Source organism: Kazachstania africana, chromosome 10, assembly GCF_000304475.1.
Source record: "Kazachstania africana CBS 2517 chromosome 10, complete genome".
In the NCBI taxonomy this organism is placed as follows: domain Eukaryota; kingdom Fungi; phylum Ascomycota; class Saccharomycetes; order Saccharomycetales; family Saccharomycetaceae; genus Kazachstania; species Kazachstania africana.
In genome coordinates this window covers 247,751-263,502 of record NC_018949.1, presented here as the reverse complement: position 1 = coordinate 263,502, position 15,752 = coordinate 247,751, and the positions used below count along the sequence as shown (strand labels likewise).

At 36.1% G+C, this 15,752-nt stretch overlaps 11 protein-coding genes and 1 non-coding gene across 12 annotated transcripts; 5 read left to right on the top strand and 7 right to left on the bottom strand.

Annotated features, from left to right (window-relative positions):
* Positions 1 to 186: 186 nt before the first annotated feature.
* Positions 187 to 1,668, bottom strand: SHQ1 (Hsp90 cochaperone SHQ1; the record flags this gene model as incomplete). The annotated part of the gene is made up of 1 exon (XM_003959298.1): positions 187 to 1,668. The coding sequence occupies one exon, from the start codon at positions 1,666 to 1,668 to the stop codon at positions 187 to 189; it is 1,482 nt and encodes a 493-aa protein (XP_003959347.1).
* Positions 1,669 to 2,236: 568 nt separating this feature from the next.
* KAFR0Jtrna7T lies at positions 2,237 to 2,309 on the top strand. The gene has a single exon. It is a non-coding gene; the product is annotated as a tRNA-Thr (tRNA).
* Positions 2,310 to 2,416: 107 nt separating this feature from the next.
* XBP1 (Xbp1p) lies at positions 2,417 to 4,231 on the bottom strand (the record flags this gene model as incomplete). The annotated part of the gene is made up of 1 exon (XM_003959297.1): positions 2,417 to 4,231. The coding sequence occupies one exon, from the start codon at positions 4,229 to 4,231 to the stop codon at positions 2,417 to 2,419; it is 1,815 nt and encodes a 604-aa protein (XP_003959346.1).
* Positions 4,232 to 4,324: 93 nt separating this feature from the next.
* On the bottom strand, positions 4,325 to 4,924 carry NCE103 (carbonate dehydratase NCE103; the record flags this gene model as incomplete). The annotated part of the gene is made up of 1 exon (XM_003959296.1): positions 4,325 to 4,924. The coding sequence occupies one exon, from the start codon at positions 4,922 to 4,924 to the stop codon at positions 4,325 to 4,327; it is 600 nt and encodes a 199-aa protein (XP_003959345.1).
* A 172-nt stretch (positions 4,925 to 5,096) lies between these two features.
* Positions 5,097 to 5,627, top strand: KAFR0J01420 (uncharacterized protein; the record flags this gene model as incomplete). Its single annotated transcript, XM_003959295.1, has 1 exon — positions 5,097 to 5,627. One exon carries the CDS (start codon positions 5,097 to 5,099, stop codon positions 5,625 to 5,627), a length of 531 nt encoding a protein of 176 aa, XP_003959344.1.
* Positions 5,628 to 5,757: 130 nt separating this feature from the next.
* Positions 5,758 to 6,810, top strand: IDH1 (isocitrate dehydrogenase (NAD(+)) IDH1; the record flags this gene model as incomplete). Its single annotated transcript, XM_003959294.1, has 1 exon — positions 5,758 to 6,810. The coding sequence occupies one exon, from the start codon at positions 5,758 to 5,760 to the stop codon at positions 6,808 to 6,810; it is 1,053 nt and encodes a 350-aa protein (XP_003959343.1).
* Positions 6,811 to 6,947: 137 nt separating this feature from the next.
* On the top strand, positions 6,948 to 8,345 carry FYV10 (glucose-induced degradation complex subunit FYV10; the record flags this gene model as incomplete). The annotated part of the gene is made up of 1 exon (XM_003959293.1): positions 6,948 to 8,345. One exon carries the CDS (start codon positions 6,948 to 6,950, stop codon positions 8,343 to 8,345), a length of 1,398 nt encoding a protein of 465 aa, XP_003959342.1.
* Positions 8,346 to 8,377: 32 nt separating this feature from the next.
* BMT5 (25S rRNA (uracil2634-N3)-methyltransferase) lies at positions 8,378 to 9,331 on the bottom strand (the record flags this gene model as incomplete). The annotated part of the gene is made up of 1 exon (XM_003959292.1): positions 8,378 to 9,331. One exon carries the CDS (start codon positions 9,329 to 9,331, stop codon positions 8,378 to 8,380), a length of 954 nt encoding a protein of 317 aa, XP_003959341.1.
* Positions 9,332 to 9,643: 312 nt separating this feature from the next.
* On the bottom strand, positions 9,644 to 10,126 carry NKP2 (Nkp2p; the record flags this gene model as incomplete). Its single annotated transcript, XM_003959291.1, has 1 exon — positions 9,644 to 10,126. The coding sequence occupies one exon, from the start codon at positions 10,124 to 10,126 to the stop codon at positions 9,644 to 9,646; it is 483 nt and encodes a 160-aa protein (XP_003959340.1).
* Positions 10,127 to 10,736: 610 nt separating this feature from the next.
* Positions 10,737 to 13,079, top strand: PRK1 (serine/threonine protein kinase PRK1; the record flags this gene model as incomplete). Its single annotated transcript, XM_003959290.1, has 1 exon — positions 10,737 to 13,079. The coding sequence occupies one exon, from the start codon at positions 10,737 to 10,739 to the stop codon at positions 13,077 to 13,079; it is 2,343 nt and encodes a 780-aa protein (XP_003959339.1).
* Positions 13,080 to 13,184: 105 nt separating this feature from the next.
* On the bottom strand, positions 13,185 to 14,306 carry LYS12 (homoisocitrate dehydrogenase; the record flags this gene model as incomplete). The annotated part of the gene is made up of 1 exon (XM_003959289.1): positions 13,185 to 14,306. One exon carries the CDS (start codon positions 14,304 to 14,306, stop codon positions 13,185 to 13,187), a length of 1,122 nt encoding a protein of 373 aa, XP_003959338.1.
* A 471-nt stretch (positions 14,307 to 14,777) lies between these two features.
* Positions 14,778 to 15,572, bottom strand: RSM25 (mitochondrial 37S ribosomal protein mS23; the record flags this gene model as incomplete). The annotated part of the gene is made up of 1 exon (XM_003959288.1): positions 14,778 to 15,572. One exon carries the CDS (start codon positions 15,570 to 15,572, stop codon positions 14,778 to 14,780), a length of 795 nt encoding a protein of 264 aa, XP_003959337.1.
* Positions 15,573 to 15,752: the final 180 nt, after the last annotated feature.

Sequence of the window (15,752 nt, the reverse complement as noted above, 5' to 3'; positions counted from 1 at the left end):
TGCCTTTCTCCCTCTTTAGGAAAAGTAATAGGCAAGTATTCTCCGGAAGAGGAAATTCCAGGGGCCAACACACAAGTACATTAGGGCTAAGCAAAGACTATTAGGGCTGGAGCAGTAAAGAGATTTCAGGGTTTGTGGGTTCAAAACATTATGTAGTTAATATCTATATCTGAATAGCAGTTATATCTATTCTTGCTGTTGATGCGTATATTCTGTCTCTGCGATTAATTCCATCTCTGCTAGGGTCATGTTCTCTGTTGTAGGGGCGCCAGTTTCCATGTCCAATCCTGCAATGCACTCAAATTCAATTTCAGTTTTCATAAGGTTATCCGTCTCCTTTTTGAGCTCTATAGCAAGCGATCTGATAACAGTTTCATCACCTTGTTGAATGAACCATGCAACTAGATCGTCTAATAGTACTTTGTTGTACACGTAGTAGACGTCATGAAATCTGAATATCTCGTGTATATCTAGTAATGCTTTAATAATTAATCTTTTCCCACCTCTCAGTAAGTAGTAGACGTACTTCCAACATTTCATGGCAAGCTCATAATTTCTGTGAAGTGGATAACTTAAAGATCTCTTAACGCCAACCATTATTGCACTTTTAATTAATGAAAGTTCCTTCTTTTGCGACTTCTCATCCTGACTTAATAGTAATGCTTCACCATTTACCTCCTGTTTTAATTGTTGATCTAAAAAGGATATTTGAGGCGTTAATTTACCTATTGTCCATGCACTTTCAGTTGACCGAGCACCTTCATTTTCGATATTTTCAAAAATATAACTGAACAACAGGTTTAAGATGGAGATATAACTCAATTTGACGTTTTCAGTATTTACAAATAAGTATTCCTTTCTTGGTATATTATTTTGCATTTGGTTTTGTTCAGTCTCGTTAAATTCAATGGGCATAATTTCATCCTTATTTTCAGCATGCTTATACCATTTCAAATAATCCTTAGCAAGCTGCGGTACATATTTCATTAAGTTATTTATACCATTTATCTCCAAGTCCTCTCCTTCACCGTATTTATCAATCATATATTCAGATAGGTAATAATCTGGGTCAAATTTCAAATTTTCCTTATATTCACGTTCTTTGATACGTCCATTACTATCTGTATGTTCAGGATCATCCAGTTCATTGATATCGTTACCGTTACTAATTGAAACACCTATAATGGAGTCGTACCTATCATCAAATCCGTATTTAAATCCAAATAGACCTGTTTCACCAGTGTCTTGTTTCTGTTCAATTTCCCAATCAAAGCGTTCACCAATAACTCCAACACTTTTAACCTCATCATTTGTACCATCGATCTCTTGGATTAATGGGCCAGTTTTCTTACTCGAATCATTTTCTCCAATCCTCGCAAGTAATTTACTATGCAAATCAAGATCTTCGAAAACTTCACCTTCAGTGGCTTTAGGAACGGTCACTAATACACACTCTTCGCCAGGTACAAATTTAGCAACTGCACGTTCATCGTCAATAAGATTTTGTTGAAATCTTAATCGCAAATAGTATGGCGATAAATGGAAAATGAAAATATTCTCATTAATGCTAATTTCCAAATGTTCCGCACTGAAACGTATAGAATTAATCTTAATCTTAACCTGTAAAGTTTGAGAATCTTGCGTGACATCGAAGCTGGGGGTAATCATAACTAACTTTTCCTCTTTAACTTGTTCTCTTTGTTAACCTCATCGATTTATAATTTTTTTTTCAACCGAAGATTTTATATTCATTGTTGACGTTTGATATACTGCAACTGAACGAAGTGAAAAGTGAAAGACAGTTAATTGTACAGTTTATCTGGGCTATCTAAATATATGCCTCCGATTATTCATGAGATATGCATTTTCGCACTTTTTTTCAATGCTATTCTGTGCAATATCGTAGCAATGCATCGTTTCCTTATAGTAAAATATGCTTTCGTATAAGCGCTTCCTCTGGTAAAGATTAAAGTAACACCTGGTATAGTCCAGTATTAGCAGTATCAATTCTTTACTCTTCACTCGTGCATATGTTAAAACTCATGAAGAGCTTTTTGTGAAAAAAAAACATTCCATCACATTTTGTCTTACCTTTGATTACTATATCACAGCTCGTCGTAGTTTAGTAACTTATATGTACGAATGGGCAAAATAGACTGTGAAGAAAGAGTAATGGGGTAGAAACGCTTTATATTGGGGGTACAAGGGCGCTGATTTATTTAAGCTTTCTAGATAAGCTTTTATGGCCAAGTTGGTAAGGCGCCACACTAGTAATGTGGAGATCATCAGTTCGACTCTGGTTGAAAGCATTTTTTTTTATTTTTTAATAATTGCACTATCGACATTATACTACAGAGGATAGAAATATATAGAATAGTATACGAGTGGGCTGTCACCCAAATGCATTAAAAGTTGATTACGGTGCCAATAGTTTGTTTTTTTTTGGATTAATATTTGTTCCCATAACGATAATGAATATTATTAGTTTTTTATTTTTGGAATTGTTTCCCTGAGGAGAGAAATTATAAAAATTTGGGAATATGGTAAATGAATCTTGGTTGTGATAATAATGTGAGAGGATCCTTGGTCCCTGTGGATGATTTTGTCGTGGTGAATAAATGACTTCTGGGACAGAATTTCTTGAATTGTAATCGTTTTCATTAGGGTATGTATCAATGGAAGAAATTCTAGACCTATTATTTTGTGAGGGGACCATGACAGAATATGATGGGTTAAAAAATTTGATTGTGTCTGATGATGCAGGGTCATTGATTTGTATTTTGTAATTTGTTGGATTTGTTAAATCAATACTATTTCTCCTTGTTGTATTTAGATTTGGTGGTAATGAATCCAATAAAGAATTAATAGAAGGTAGCCTTTCACTTTGTCTACCGTTTAATGATGCAATTGAGGAAGCTGGTGATGCGACAACAGTATTTATTGCCGGTAATGATAATCTTCTTTCGACGGTTAAATCGTCAATGTGTTGATTGTTGAAAAAATTCTGGAATTTATTTGCCATTGTATCACTATTTCTCTTCAATGGATACACTTTTGAAATTGAGTTTGATCTTTTCCTTGGGTTATTTTCGAAGAATAATTCATTTTTTTTAGTTAATGGAGAGATTGCACCTGGTGAAATTGATAATTGGTCAGATATTATTGACATTGAATCATTAAACTTGTCTTTTAGAAAATAATCTTCACAATCTTTAACGAATTGCGGGCCAAAGATTGGTACTAACAAGTATCTTATTGGGAAGGCAAATTTGATACAAAATAATTTTGCCAATTCCATGGGGAACCAAGTTCCTTGAACTTTAATACAGCCACCACGGATTCTATGAATAAGGTCGGCCATATTATAGTTTTGAAAGAGTGTTGCGTCAACATTTGGTTCATGTTCTAGGACGTAATTTTTAAATTCATTAAATAATTGAGTTTTCATAGTTGCAGTTATATTTTGCCAATGTAATTCGATGTAACGATCTTTCCTTAACAAAGTTGATTTTTTATTTGAAATAATCTTATTGGTTGTGTTTTGAAATTCCTGATTACAATATGATTGATCTTTTTCACTGTTGTTATGATCGTTTCTATCTATCGTAATTAGACCCTTCATTATATCCTGATAAACTCTCCAAATTCCCGTCATGAAAACATAACCGGTATCGGAAGACCAAATGACGCAGTTATTTGGGTTAATAACCTTCCCCGTTGTCTCTAAATCATGGTCTAATTTTTGTAATTTGAATTTTTGATTCTTCGTCAACGAGTAGACGATTTCATTATCATTTGACGTTTTCTTTACATGGACTGGCGTCGTGGAAATGTCGTTCGATATTATCACTGCTTGAAGTGTGGCGTTAGGGTTACTGTGGAGTTGTAAATTTGGAAATTGATACTCGAGACAATTGAGCTGATGGTTTGATTTTTGTATTGGATCGATGGTGTAGTAATTTTCCTTATAAAATTTTGTTGCGACGTTTGATTTATATGTTGAGCTATGAAACTGCAATTTCTCGAAGGGATGATCGAAATATAATTTCTGGTAGTCATCTAATGGTGAGTCTGTTAGTTGGACAGAGTTATAATCCAGCTGATGTATTGGATATTTTACGAATTGTGATTTCTTAATGCGAGACATATGCGATGTGGTATGATGATCTTCGAAGGAAGTTATAAGAGATGGGGGGGGGAAAGCGTGTGCGAGCATATATATATATAACATACATATATATATGGAGATATAGGGAAATGAATGTAAAAGAGGTGTTAGGGATATTAAAGTTTTGATATAGAATATATATAAAAAGGGAATAAATTAAATAATATGTTCCAGGATGTTTGTATCTAAATTGTAGATCATACCAGAGAGTACTAACTTTTGTTTTTCGATTGCTGATTGAATGAAGTCTATAGAATTCAGTTTATCGATTTGTAATTTGATATTTTGAATTGATATGAGTTTAATTGGGTCGATAGTTGAGAATTTCATTTTATTATAATCTTGACATAGCGTGTTTAATTCTTTGAGATGACATTTTAAATTTTTAGGTAGATTATTGTAATCGTTGTAGAGACACGCTTTAATACCGCCACAATCGTTATGACCGACTATGGTGATCTTTTTAACGTTTAAATACAGAACGGCGTATTCCAAGGAGCTCATTGCGGCGGGGTCATTGACATTGATCGAATTTGCTATAGTGTTTAATTTGAACGTTTCACCACGTGACAAATCGAGACAGGATTCGTTATATCGAGCGTCACAACACCCGATGTACATCACGTGAGGTTCATGCGGAGGAATAGCTATGTACGGAGGAGATTCTGGTAATAGTTGAAATTGTTGTCCCATATGTATTATGGATGTATGGATAATGGGATTATTAGAGAGAAAGTAAATAGTAGAATAGAGCATTAGCGTATTTATATAGTCTTGAATATATAGCAAAGAGTGCTTGCTTGTTTGCATATTTCATGAATTGACGTCGATATGTATGTATGCAGGTAAGTCGTCATCATGACACACCGGTTTATTTTTTTTTTTTTTTCTATCTTCGTCTCGACGGCGATGGTCCGCGGAGGTTTCCATGAGGAGAAACAGGAGGCGGGTGACGGCACGAGTAAATTGGGGTGGGGAGGAGAATGGAACGAACGGAAAAGAGACAATACAAATTTTCTGTGTGAGCAAGAAGCTACGTCAGTGTTACCCGCCTGTCGAACCCAAGCCACCATCATCGTTGGGCTTGGGCTCCATTTATTGTTGTTCGTCATCAGTACACCGCAGTCCTACGCGTCTGGCGGCTAACCTCACCCTTTCTGTCTGCTCCAATGGCGGTGGTCTGCCAAACTTCCCTCGAACGACGTCAACGGCCATTCGACTCCTCAGGTACCCGGCAACCTCGTCGTTCACAAATCTCGACTTCCTGCCGTTGCCGTTACAGTTGCGCAGGGTAACACCACTAACACCACCACTGCCGCTGTGCTTCCACAAGCCATTCTTATCATATTTGATCAACTCTCTTATCACTCTTCTATACATTTATTTCGTCGTGTTGTTGCTGTGCTTCTTTTTCTTCTTGCTCTCGCGATTTCTCGGTCTCTTTTCATATCCCGAATAATCGCATCAAATGACTTACTTACTACTACAACCATCCCATATAACATATATATATATATATATATATATGTTATATACAGAGTCTATCTATTATAATACACATATCATACATAACCCACTCATCAGTTCTAATGCTCAGAAACACTCTGCTCAGAAGATCAATTTCAACAATATCCCCTAAGAAATACGGCGGAAGATTTCAGATCACTCTGATTCCAGGTAATGGCATAGGTAAAGAAGTCACCGATTCCGTACGTTCAATCTTTCAAGCTGAAAATTTACCCATTGATTGGGAAATAGTAAACATCGAATCTCATAGAGATGGTATCAAAACCGCTGTGGACTCCATCAAGAGAAATAAAATCGCTCTCAAAGGTATCTGGTCAAGTGACCCCATCGATGGCTCATTGAATGTCGCCTTAAGAAAACAATTAGATATATTCGCTAACGTCGCAATTTTCAAATCTTTCGATAACGTCAATACTAGAATACCAAACGTAGATCTAGTCGTCATTAGAGAAAATACTGAAGGCGAATTCTCCGGTCTAGAACATGAGTCTGTAGACGGTGTCGTCGAATCTCTGAAAATAGTAACTAAACCAAAAACTGAAAGAATCGCAAGATTCGCATTCGATTTTGCAAAGAAACACAATAGAAATCATGTCACCGCAGTACATAAAGCTAATATAATGAAATTGGGCGATGGTCTTTTCAAAAATATAGTGGCTCATATCGGTAATAACGAATATCCAGAAATTAAAAACTCGTCAATAATCGTAGATAATGCTTCGATGCAAGCTGTCGCCAAACCACACCAATTTGATGTCCTCGTATCCCCGTCTATGTACGGTACCATCCTAGGTAACATCGGTGCCGCATTGATCGGAGGACCCGGTCTAGTACCAGGGGCAAACTTTGGTAGAGACTACGCCGTCTTCGAACCAGGTTCAAGACACGTAGGTCTCGATATCAAGGGCCAAAACGTCGCAAATCCCACCGCAATGATACTCTCAGCTACATGGATGCTAAGACATCTGGGGCTCACCTCTCCAGCTGAAAGAATCACTAACGCCGTCAAACACGTCATCGCCCAAGGAACAACTGTCACAAAAGATATCGGTGGCACCGCATCCACCACAGAATTCACTGACGCTGTAATAAATGAACTTCAATCAACTGTATAGCACCACATATTTATATCTACATATATTTTTTCTATAGTAATATGAAAAAGTCCGAGCTTACAAAAAAAAAAAAAAAAAAATTAAATGAACTGCAACTGTAACATCCCCTTTGGCTCAATCCAAACGGAAAATAAATCATGGCTACGTTGATTAACGAACCAGATACAGACTTCCACTTACAATTGAATGAACAATCTTTCCACATCCCATACGAATTATTGACTAGAAATTTCAAATTACTCAATGAACTCATCGAAAGGGAATCGTCACTATTGAATAAGAAATTTCATGAATTGAATTCGTTACTCTCCAAAAATGCAATCTCTCATGATAAGATAGCCATTACTAAATTGAACAGTATCATAAAGAGCATCGATCTATTCGAAGCCAAGTTAAATGACAAAATTACAAGAGAATCTGAATTATTGAATAGAATCAAATTAAGAATCAATTTCTTTCAGGATTTACAGACTTTTAAAGATAACCATGATACTAATAAATTAATAGACTGGTATCAAAAGTACTCCAATTTACTTATCGGTGAATATTTAACTAGATTCCCCATCATCGAAAAATCTGGTAAAAGATTTCTCACCGAACAAAATTTACAGAATCTATTGGATTTTGACATCTTGGAGAAAGCAAATTATATCTCAAATGCCTTGGTGAATAGTCATGATTTACAACCTTTAATCGCTTGGATTGATGAAAATAACAATTATCTAAATAAACGTAAATCAATACTAGAATTTAAGGCAAGATTTCAAGAATATTTGGAATTGTTAAAATTGAATGATCATAAAAATGCAATCAGATCTTTACAACGGAATCTTTTACCATTCATGAATACAAATTTTGATGACTTGAAGATTGCTTGTGGTTTATTGGTCTTCATGGAAAACTGTTCCAATGATACTCCAAACACAATTATAACAAATCATGATAATATTGATACAAGGGAAAAAGCTTACGAATATTTCTTTCATAAGCGGTTAGATTTATCAATGAATACAGACATCAATAAAATGAAATCATTAAGTAATTCAGAAAATTTAGATCGATATAGAGAACTATTAGATGATCATAGATGGACAATATTAAAGGATACTTTCCTAGATGAATATTACTCATTGTATGGTATCTCCAAAAATGATCCTTTACTGATTTATATCTCCCTAGGAATACCAACATTAAAGACAAAAGCATGTTTACAATCTGATAATTCAATACCATCAGAATATAACATCCTACAAAAACATAATAAAAATTACTTAAAAAATTCATGTCCTGTTTGTAACGATTCATTTGCTCCCATTGCAGAAAATTTACCATTCGCGCATCACACTGAATCAAAATTATTCGAAAATCCTGTAATGTTACCAAATGGTAACGTTTACGATTCAAATAAATTAAAGGAGATGTCACATTTACTAATCGTTGAAAAAATTGCAAATTTGAAAGATAATGAGATATTTGATCCCATATCAAAAACGGTATTCAAAGAATCTGATTTTGTTACAATGTACCCTACCTAAATATTCATACACACACATATATATATTTATCATCATTCTGAATCACTTTCATTCTTCTTACTTACCTGATGCTTCTTCTTTTCAAAATTCTTGAAAATATATACTCGAGCGTCTCTATCTCTTGCAGGCTTTGTAGTATCTTGTTCATTATTTGTTCTCTTATGATGGTATGATGGATAATTTGCCCATTGAAATTTATTCGACCTTTCTACTTGAAGTTGATTTTGCTTTGCCAGAATTTTCACTTGCCATGAGTCGTATGGTTCACCATCAAATAAAGATAAAATAATGTTACCGTAACCTTCTTCACTTATATGATTGGATTTATCGTTCTCCTCCATTGAATAACCTTGCGTATGATTCGATTTACTCGATTTTGTCTTACCGTTGATTAATTTGAAGAACTGTTTTGCACTGTCAAAAAATCCAAATACTAATTCTTGATGATCTTTGATATTACGATCTTGATCCTTAATACCTTTCCCAGTATGTGGGAAATTGAACATGATATTATCCAAATATTTGAATTTCCATGAATTTCCCATAATTTTCAACCATGGTGTATGTTTTGAAATCTTGAAAGTACGAACCAATTTCGTCGCATCTATTTTGAAGAATATCTTAACACCTTGTTCAATCAAATAGTTATAGTTGGACTCAAATGAATTGGGATACTTCAATTTCAATTCAGTTGTAGATGCATCATAACTTGTCACAACAAGATTCTCTGGTTTGATATATTCTTCCTCAACAATCGACTTAGCAAACGAGAAATCCCCTTCGCCTACTAACAATAAGGTCTCTTCCTTGTTGAAAGGTATAAATTTGATGTTTTGATTGTGATTTTGTTGATGTTTTGGCTTCTTTTGAGGTTTAACTTGTTCTTTTTGGATCTTTTTCCTCAAAGACTTGGCCTCTAACTTATGTCTCAACAATGCAGCTTTCAGACCTGTCGCCGTAGCTTTGCCCTTCAATTTTCTTGCCATTTCAAATCCAGCGTAGTACAACTACTTGTTCAACATATATATTTTCTAAACAGTGTATATGTATATCTCATCTCATCGCAAACTTTTTAAAATTTTCCATATTGAAAAACTACTATGTGAAATACTGGAAAACAGAATATACAGACGTCGAGACCCGGGATGGAAATGCCTTGAACCAAGTAGACTAGAGGCATTGAACGATCTGTGTGAATGCATTCAAATGAAGAAGTTAGCTAGGTTTTCCCCCCTCCAAGATTGACAAAAAGCTTACCTCCTTGCAGTTTTTCCAGATGCAGTTTTGAATGCAGTGTTCTAGTCTACATCTTTTAGTTGTTTCTTGAAACCATTCAGTCTCTGAATAGTAGCTCTTATACTGGCCGCATGTGTATTTCTTGCATTGACATCCTTAAGAATCTCGTTCAACTCCGTTAGCTTATCAGCCTGGGAATCAATGTTCGTGTTTAGAACATTAATCCGAGTCTCTAGAAGTTCACTTACTCTGTATAAGCTATCATTGATTTCTTCTAACGAATAAGATTCACTCAATTGCTGATTTTTCAAGTCCTGTAACTCTGCTACTCGTATTTTCTTCATTAACAGGGAAATATTGGCTTCTAGCTCTTTCAAAGTTTCTTGATCCCTCTTCTGATAGATAGAATACCATTTTTGTAGGTCATCTTCATTTGCTTGGAGTTCACTTTTCTCCTCGAGAAGCTTTTGGAACTCTTGGAAACTCAAACATTTGGAAACCAGAAAACTGGAGAAATAGTCACTGATAAGCTTCTCTGAGGACATTTTCGGTACAAATGTTGATCCATAATCTGAGAGTTAGGTAACAGTTTTCTACAAATTGAAAAAAAGTACGCGTTTTCTACTTCACTAGATGAAGGTCCAAACAACTTGCAAGAGTCAAGACCATGTATTGCGCTGGTCTTGTTGCTGATAGTTTGTGAACCTAAGCCAATTAATGGCAACATACCTCTACTGTGAGACTGCGTATTAGCCAACAAGACACCTAAAATTGGCCTTCTTCTTCACTTGATCAAAACAAATTTACACATAAAATTTATCTCTGCAAGCAGCAACGGTTTAATTGCAAAGAAGCCGTTCTTAAATGAACCTCTAGAGAGTGCTCTCTGGTGATTGCTTTACATACATGCCCTTGTTACATGTATATTAAATAAGCGGTGACCGAAAATTTGAGATTTGGAAGGCTTGGCATATTGATTTTCAGGAACAGCTTAAAGACCAAGCAAGATTCAACTCAAGCAACAGGATTGCTTACATCGCTTGCGGGAGTCGTACAATTGACGGTTAGAATTCTTCCACATTCTTTCTGGCACAGGATTAGAGCCTCTATTTAGAACAGGCCGCTTACTACTCCTATTTACATTGTGACAAAACTATGAACCATCCACAAATAGAGACCTTTCCATCAGGACAGATACTCACAGTAGGTTCTCATCATGCGAAAGTGATAAAATATCTAACTAGCGGTGGTTACGCACAAGTTTATAAAGTAGAAATATCCCCATCGGATCCTTACATAAACTCTAATATTGCATGTCTTAAACGAGTCATCGTTCCCGATAAGCCAAGTTTGAATACATTAAGAGCTGAGGTGGATGCTATGAAATTGTTGAAAAACAACCGTCATGTTGTTTCATACATTGATTCACATGCTTCAAAATCTGCTATATATAATGGTGCATATGAAGTATTCGTGTTGATGGAATTCTGTGAAAGAGGTGGCTTAATTGATTTCATGAATTCAAGGTTGCAACATAGATTGACTGAGGCGGAAATCCTTACTATTATGAGCCATACAAGTCAAGGTATCGCTGCAATGCATAGATTACAGCCTGCGCTTTTGCATCGTGATATTAAGATTGAAAATGTCTTAATCTCGCAAAATAATGAATATAAAGTTTGTGATTTTGGATCAGTTTGTGGAATAGTTAGACCACCAAAGAATCAACAAGAATTTAATTTTGTTTACCACGATATTATGAAGAATACAACTGCTCAGTACAGGTCCCCGGAAATGTTAGACCTTTCAAAAGGTCTCCCAATCAATGAAAAATCAGATATATGGGCTTTGGGAGTCTTTCTTTACAAACTTTGTTATTACACAACACCTTTCGAAAAAAATGGAGGAGAAGCTGCTATTTTACAAGCCAGGTTTCAATATCCTTCTTACCCAATGTATAGTGATAGACTTAAAAATTTAATCAGAGTCATGCTATCGAAAAATCCAAGCGATAGACCCAATGTATGTCAAGTATTAGAAGAAGTGTCAAGGTTACAGGGTATTCCATGCCCTATCAGAAACTTTTATCTGTTAAGGGCGATGGAAAACAACAAAAGAACAATAGAACAACCTGTGCAAAATGTTTATATGCCTACTACCTTATCACAACCTAGTACACAAATGAATCTAGCAAGTCTTAATGACACTCTACCAACAGCAGCATTAAAATTCAACCAAACTACAATCCCACCTACAAATCAGCACTCACCACATTTATTGCATACACAAACATTGCCCCTTCCAACTAATGACCATCCTGTAGCGATTTCACATGTCCAAGATAAAATTTCCCCTCATGAGTTACTGAAAAAATCTTCTAAATCATTGGGCTCTACCGGTACATCAAATAAGAATGTCATAGACACATCGGCTCCAGATCATTTCACCAAATTACTGCATGCTTCAAAAAATACCGATCTATCTTATCAACCAGTTACAGTACCGACTTCTTCAAGCCTTTATAACTTACCAAGAGCTAACTTATCATCAAGTCCACAAAAAAGCTGGAAAAGTATAAATGATAATTATGATGTTAGCAAACGTCCAACGAACTACGTAGATGAAGAGACACAAACTTATACTGGCCAGTCTACTTTCCTTCGCAGGACAAGTTCTAATAGATCCAATAGGTCGATAAGCTCGCAATATAGTGGTGTTCAGGAAAACACAACGGGAAGTAGTCTTGTAAGAAAATTGAGTGTCAAATTGAAAAATGTGTTGACTGGCGAATCCATCAAATCAAGACAGAATACGGGAGATAGTATCAGATCAGCCATGAATTCAATAAGAAGTGGATTCACAGGTAATAATAACAACACGAGATCAGCTTCTTATGATAATGGGAAACGGTTGTCGTCAGTAAATTTACATATGCATTCAGCAATATTAGAGCAGGATGATTCCGATGAATTTGAGATGCCAAGGTATAATAGTGTGTCTTCCAACACTTTGAAAGACGTTGAAGAGCACGAACGTAGAACTGTAAATACAAGTTCCAGGGAATATTATAGATCACAGTCTCCAGTGAGAATGTCGGTCAATAGAGAAATGAAAAATTCTATTCAAAAGCGTGTCCAAGATTTATTGAAAAATGCAGAGGAAAATACTACTGCTACCGTGAGGACGGCATCAGGCTACGGTAAATATACTGATTACAATAAAAATAAAGATGAGATCTCCCCAACGAAGTCCAGGGTTGCTCAATTTAATCAGTCAACTGCTGCTTTGGCATCCTTGTCAGGGAAACGGAAAAAACCACCTGTCCCGTATAAAAGAGATTCTCTTAAACCAACACCACCTGCAAAACCTGCCTTTTTATCATCTAGACCAGTTGCATCCAGCAGAGTTTCGAGCAATGCCACTGACATGTTGGTTGATCTTAGTGTTGACGACATAGAAAAAGATATTAGAAGGAGGTTTCCGAGTACTGTTGGTTGAGATAACTGAGTTGTAATTATTACAAGTATTTTTTTTTTGGCAGCATTAACTATATCTATATAAGTGATAGAATTTTAAAAAAAGACAACGAAATTACACATTTATTTATTTTGCTAACTTCTCCAAGACATCGTCAACTACATTTTGGGTACTAGAGTTTCCACCTAAATCAGGAGTCTTAATCTTATTTTCTCTCATATTTGATTCAACTGCCTTATGTATATCTTGTGCGGCTTCCTTATGTCCTAAGAACTCTAACATTAGTGCAGTAGATCTGATAGTGGCAATTGGATTAGCAATACCCTTACCAGCAATATCTGGAGCAGAACCATGACATGGCTCACCCATAACGATGTCAGGACCTACATTGGCACTTGGAACAACACCTAAGGATCCGACTAATGCTGCAGCACCATCGGATAAGATGTCACCGTATAAGTTTGGTGCAACAATAACATCGAAGTATTCTGGTTCTCTGAACATTCTGTAGACCATGGAATCAATAATTTGTTCATTATAATTTATGCCTGCATATTTGTCCTTATTTGCCTGATAAACATCCTTACAAATTTCTCTGAACAAACCATCACTTTGTGAAAGGACATTAGATTTATGTGTCACTGTTAAAGTAGCTTTGCCATTAGTCTTCAGCCTCTGTAAAGCTACATCAAGAGCAATTTTTGCAATTTTTCTTGTTGCTACTTCAGTGATTCTCTTGGTAGCCTCCGCCACCCTCATACCATTTTGATCCTTGTAGGATTTTTCAATCTTGATGTATAAATCTTCAGTATTTTCCCTGACAATTACCATATCAACGGGTTTACCGCTATGAGCGCCAGCAACACTTTTTACTGGACGAATATTAGCATAAAGTTGTAACTCCTTTCTAAGAGCAACAATAGGGGAAGAGTAATTATCCACTCTAGTGGTTGGAGACTGAACGGCACCGAATAGCACACCTTGACATTGTTCTTTTAGGACTTTGACTGTTTCATCTGGAAGAGCTTTACCGGTATCGAGAAAAGTTTGGAAACCAGCTTCTAAGTCAATAAAATTGAAATTCAAGCCATGTCTCGAGCTCAAATTTTGTAAAACTTGTTTACCAGCAGGTATCACTTCTTTACCTATACCATCACCTGGAATTAAACCGATGGTCAGTGATTTATTTATTCCCTTAGTGGAAAGATGGCGAATTGTAGCGGATTTTGTTACAACTGATCTTAGCATATTAAATAATGGGCCATTTTCCAATACAGCAATGTCATCAGTATAGATAGATGGATGTACCTCTATTTATACATAGATCTGACTATGTACCGTGCCCAGTTAGTCATTTTTCTATGGTTGCTAAGTTAACTTTTCCTTTGGAATTTTGATGCAAACAACATTACTATGGCGAAGTATACAACGGAATTTTTGAAATCCATCGAGACATCCACAGTCATAAGCTTTGATAAGTACGATTCAGTCAGCACTGTGAATTCTTGCGTTGCTGTTTGCTGAAAGGAGGTGCATTATAGGGCCTGCACAGATTGAAATTTCTTGGCTAATGAGTGAAATGCCAGTTTGTGGGAGAACTTCAAGCTTGGTCGATCCGATGAGCTAGAAGATTGCTATACTCTTCTTTCAATTGTCGATGATTATTCTGTTCTATTTACATGGAAACTACTTGTATATATATATAAGCACTACGATCATTTAGAGTTGCAGTTCCTCGATTTCTTCGTCCTCTTCCTGTTGATCCAGGTCCTTGTCACTACTCTCTTCTTGAGCCCAGGAATCCGATGGATTCGCACGTTTGGCATCCAGTAATTCAGTTTCCCGTATGGCCCTTTGCTTCCATTTAGCAATTACATCCTGTTCCCTCTGGATACCATATTCAAGAGCGGTAGGCCCGAATATTGATCCAAACATCGCAGCCTCCTCTGTGGCAATTTGCTCCTCCGAATCACGTTGCATTCTAACTTGGTAAAATTCAAACCTGGCTTGATCATAGCAGTCTGCCAAGTTGTCGTGCTTCTTATTTTTCATTAAAAATAGTGTTCTCTGTACAACACTTTCGCCATCTACGGGTTTCCCCAGTTGCTGTATATTGCTCCAATCCAATGAACTATTATCTATATTGTTCTCAATTACAATTTTTGGTCTAGAAAGTTCCCATGGGTGCTGATCATAGAACAATTGACGTAAATCATCTTCCAAGTACTTCAATCTTGATGCCTTATAAAGTCGACTCACCGAGGCATGCCTATCAGAAGCTGCATATCGTGTCTTATACAGCCCTCTCCAATTGACTTTATCTGTTAACTCTCTAAATCGAGTTCTATCTTGACCTGTAGACGGGTTGACCAATTTGGGCTCTCTAGTAAACTTCGTCGAAGGAGGCACTTGAGCAATAACGTCATAGAAGGCAGGTGCGTTTCTAAGCAAGCCAGCTTGCAGATATGCAGACGTTCTCTCTAGTATGTTGGTTGCATTGGTCTGAATCTTCATCGTACCCTACTGATCTTTATCTATTATTGCTTCAAAATAGTCCGTTCCTTATAAAATCGCTGCTTGTAAATTAGTTTAATGAAGCCGTACCCAGTTATGCGTAAAAGCATCAAAACAACAACATTGAGGAATTGCTGCAAAATCGGTTTGAACTATTTGAATCAAATGTTTATGTAATGT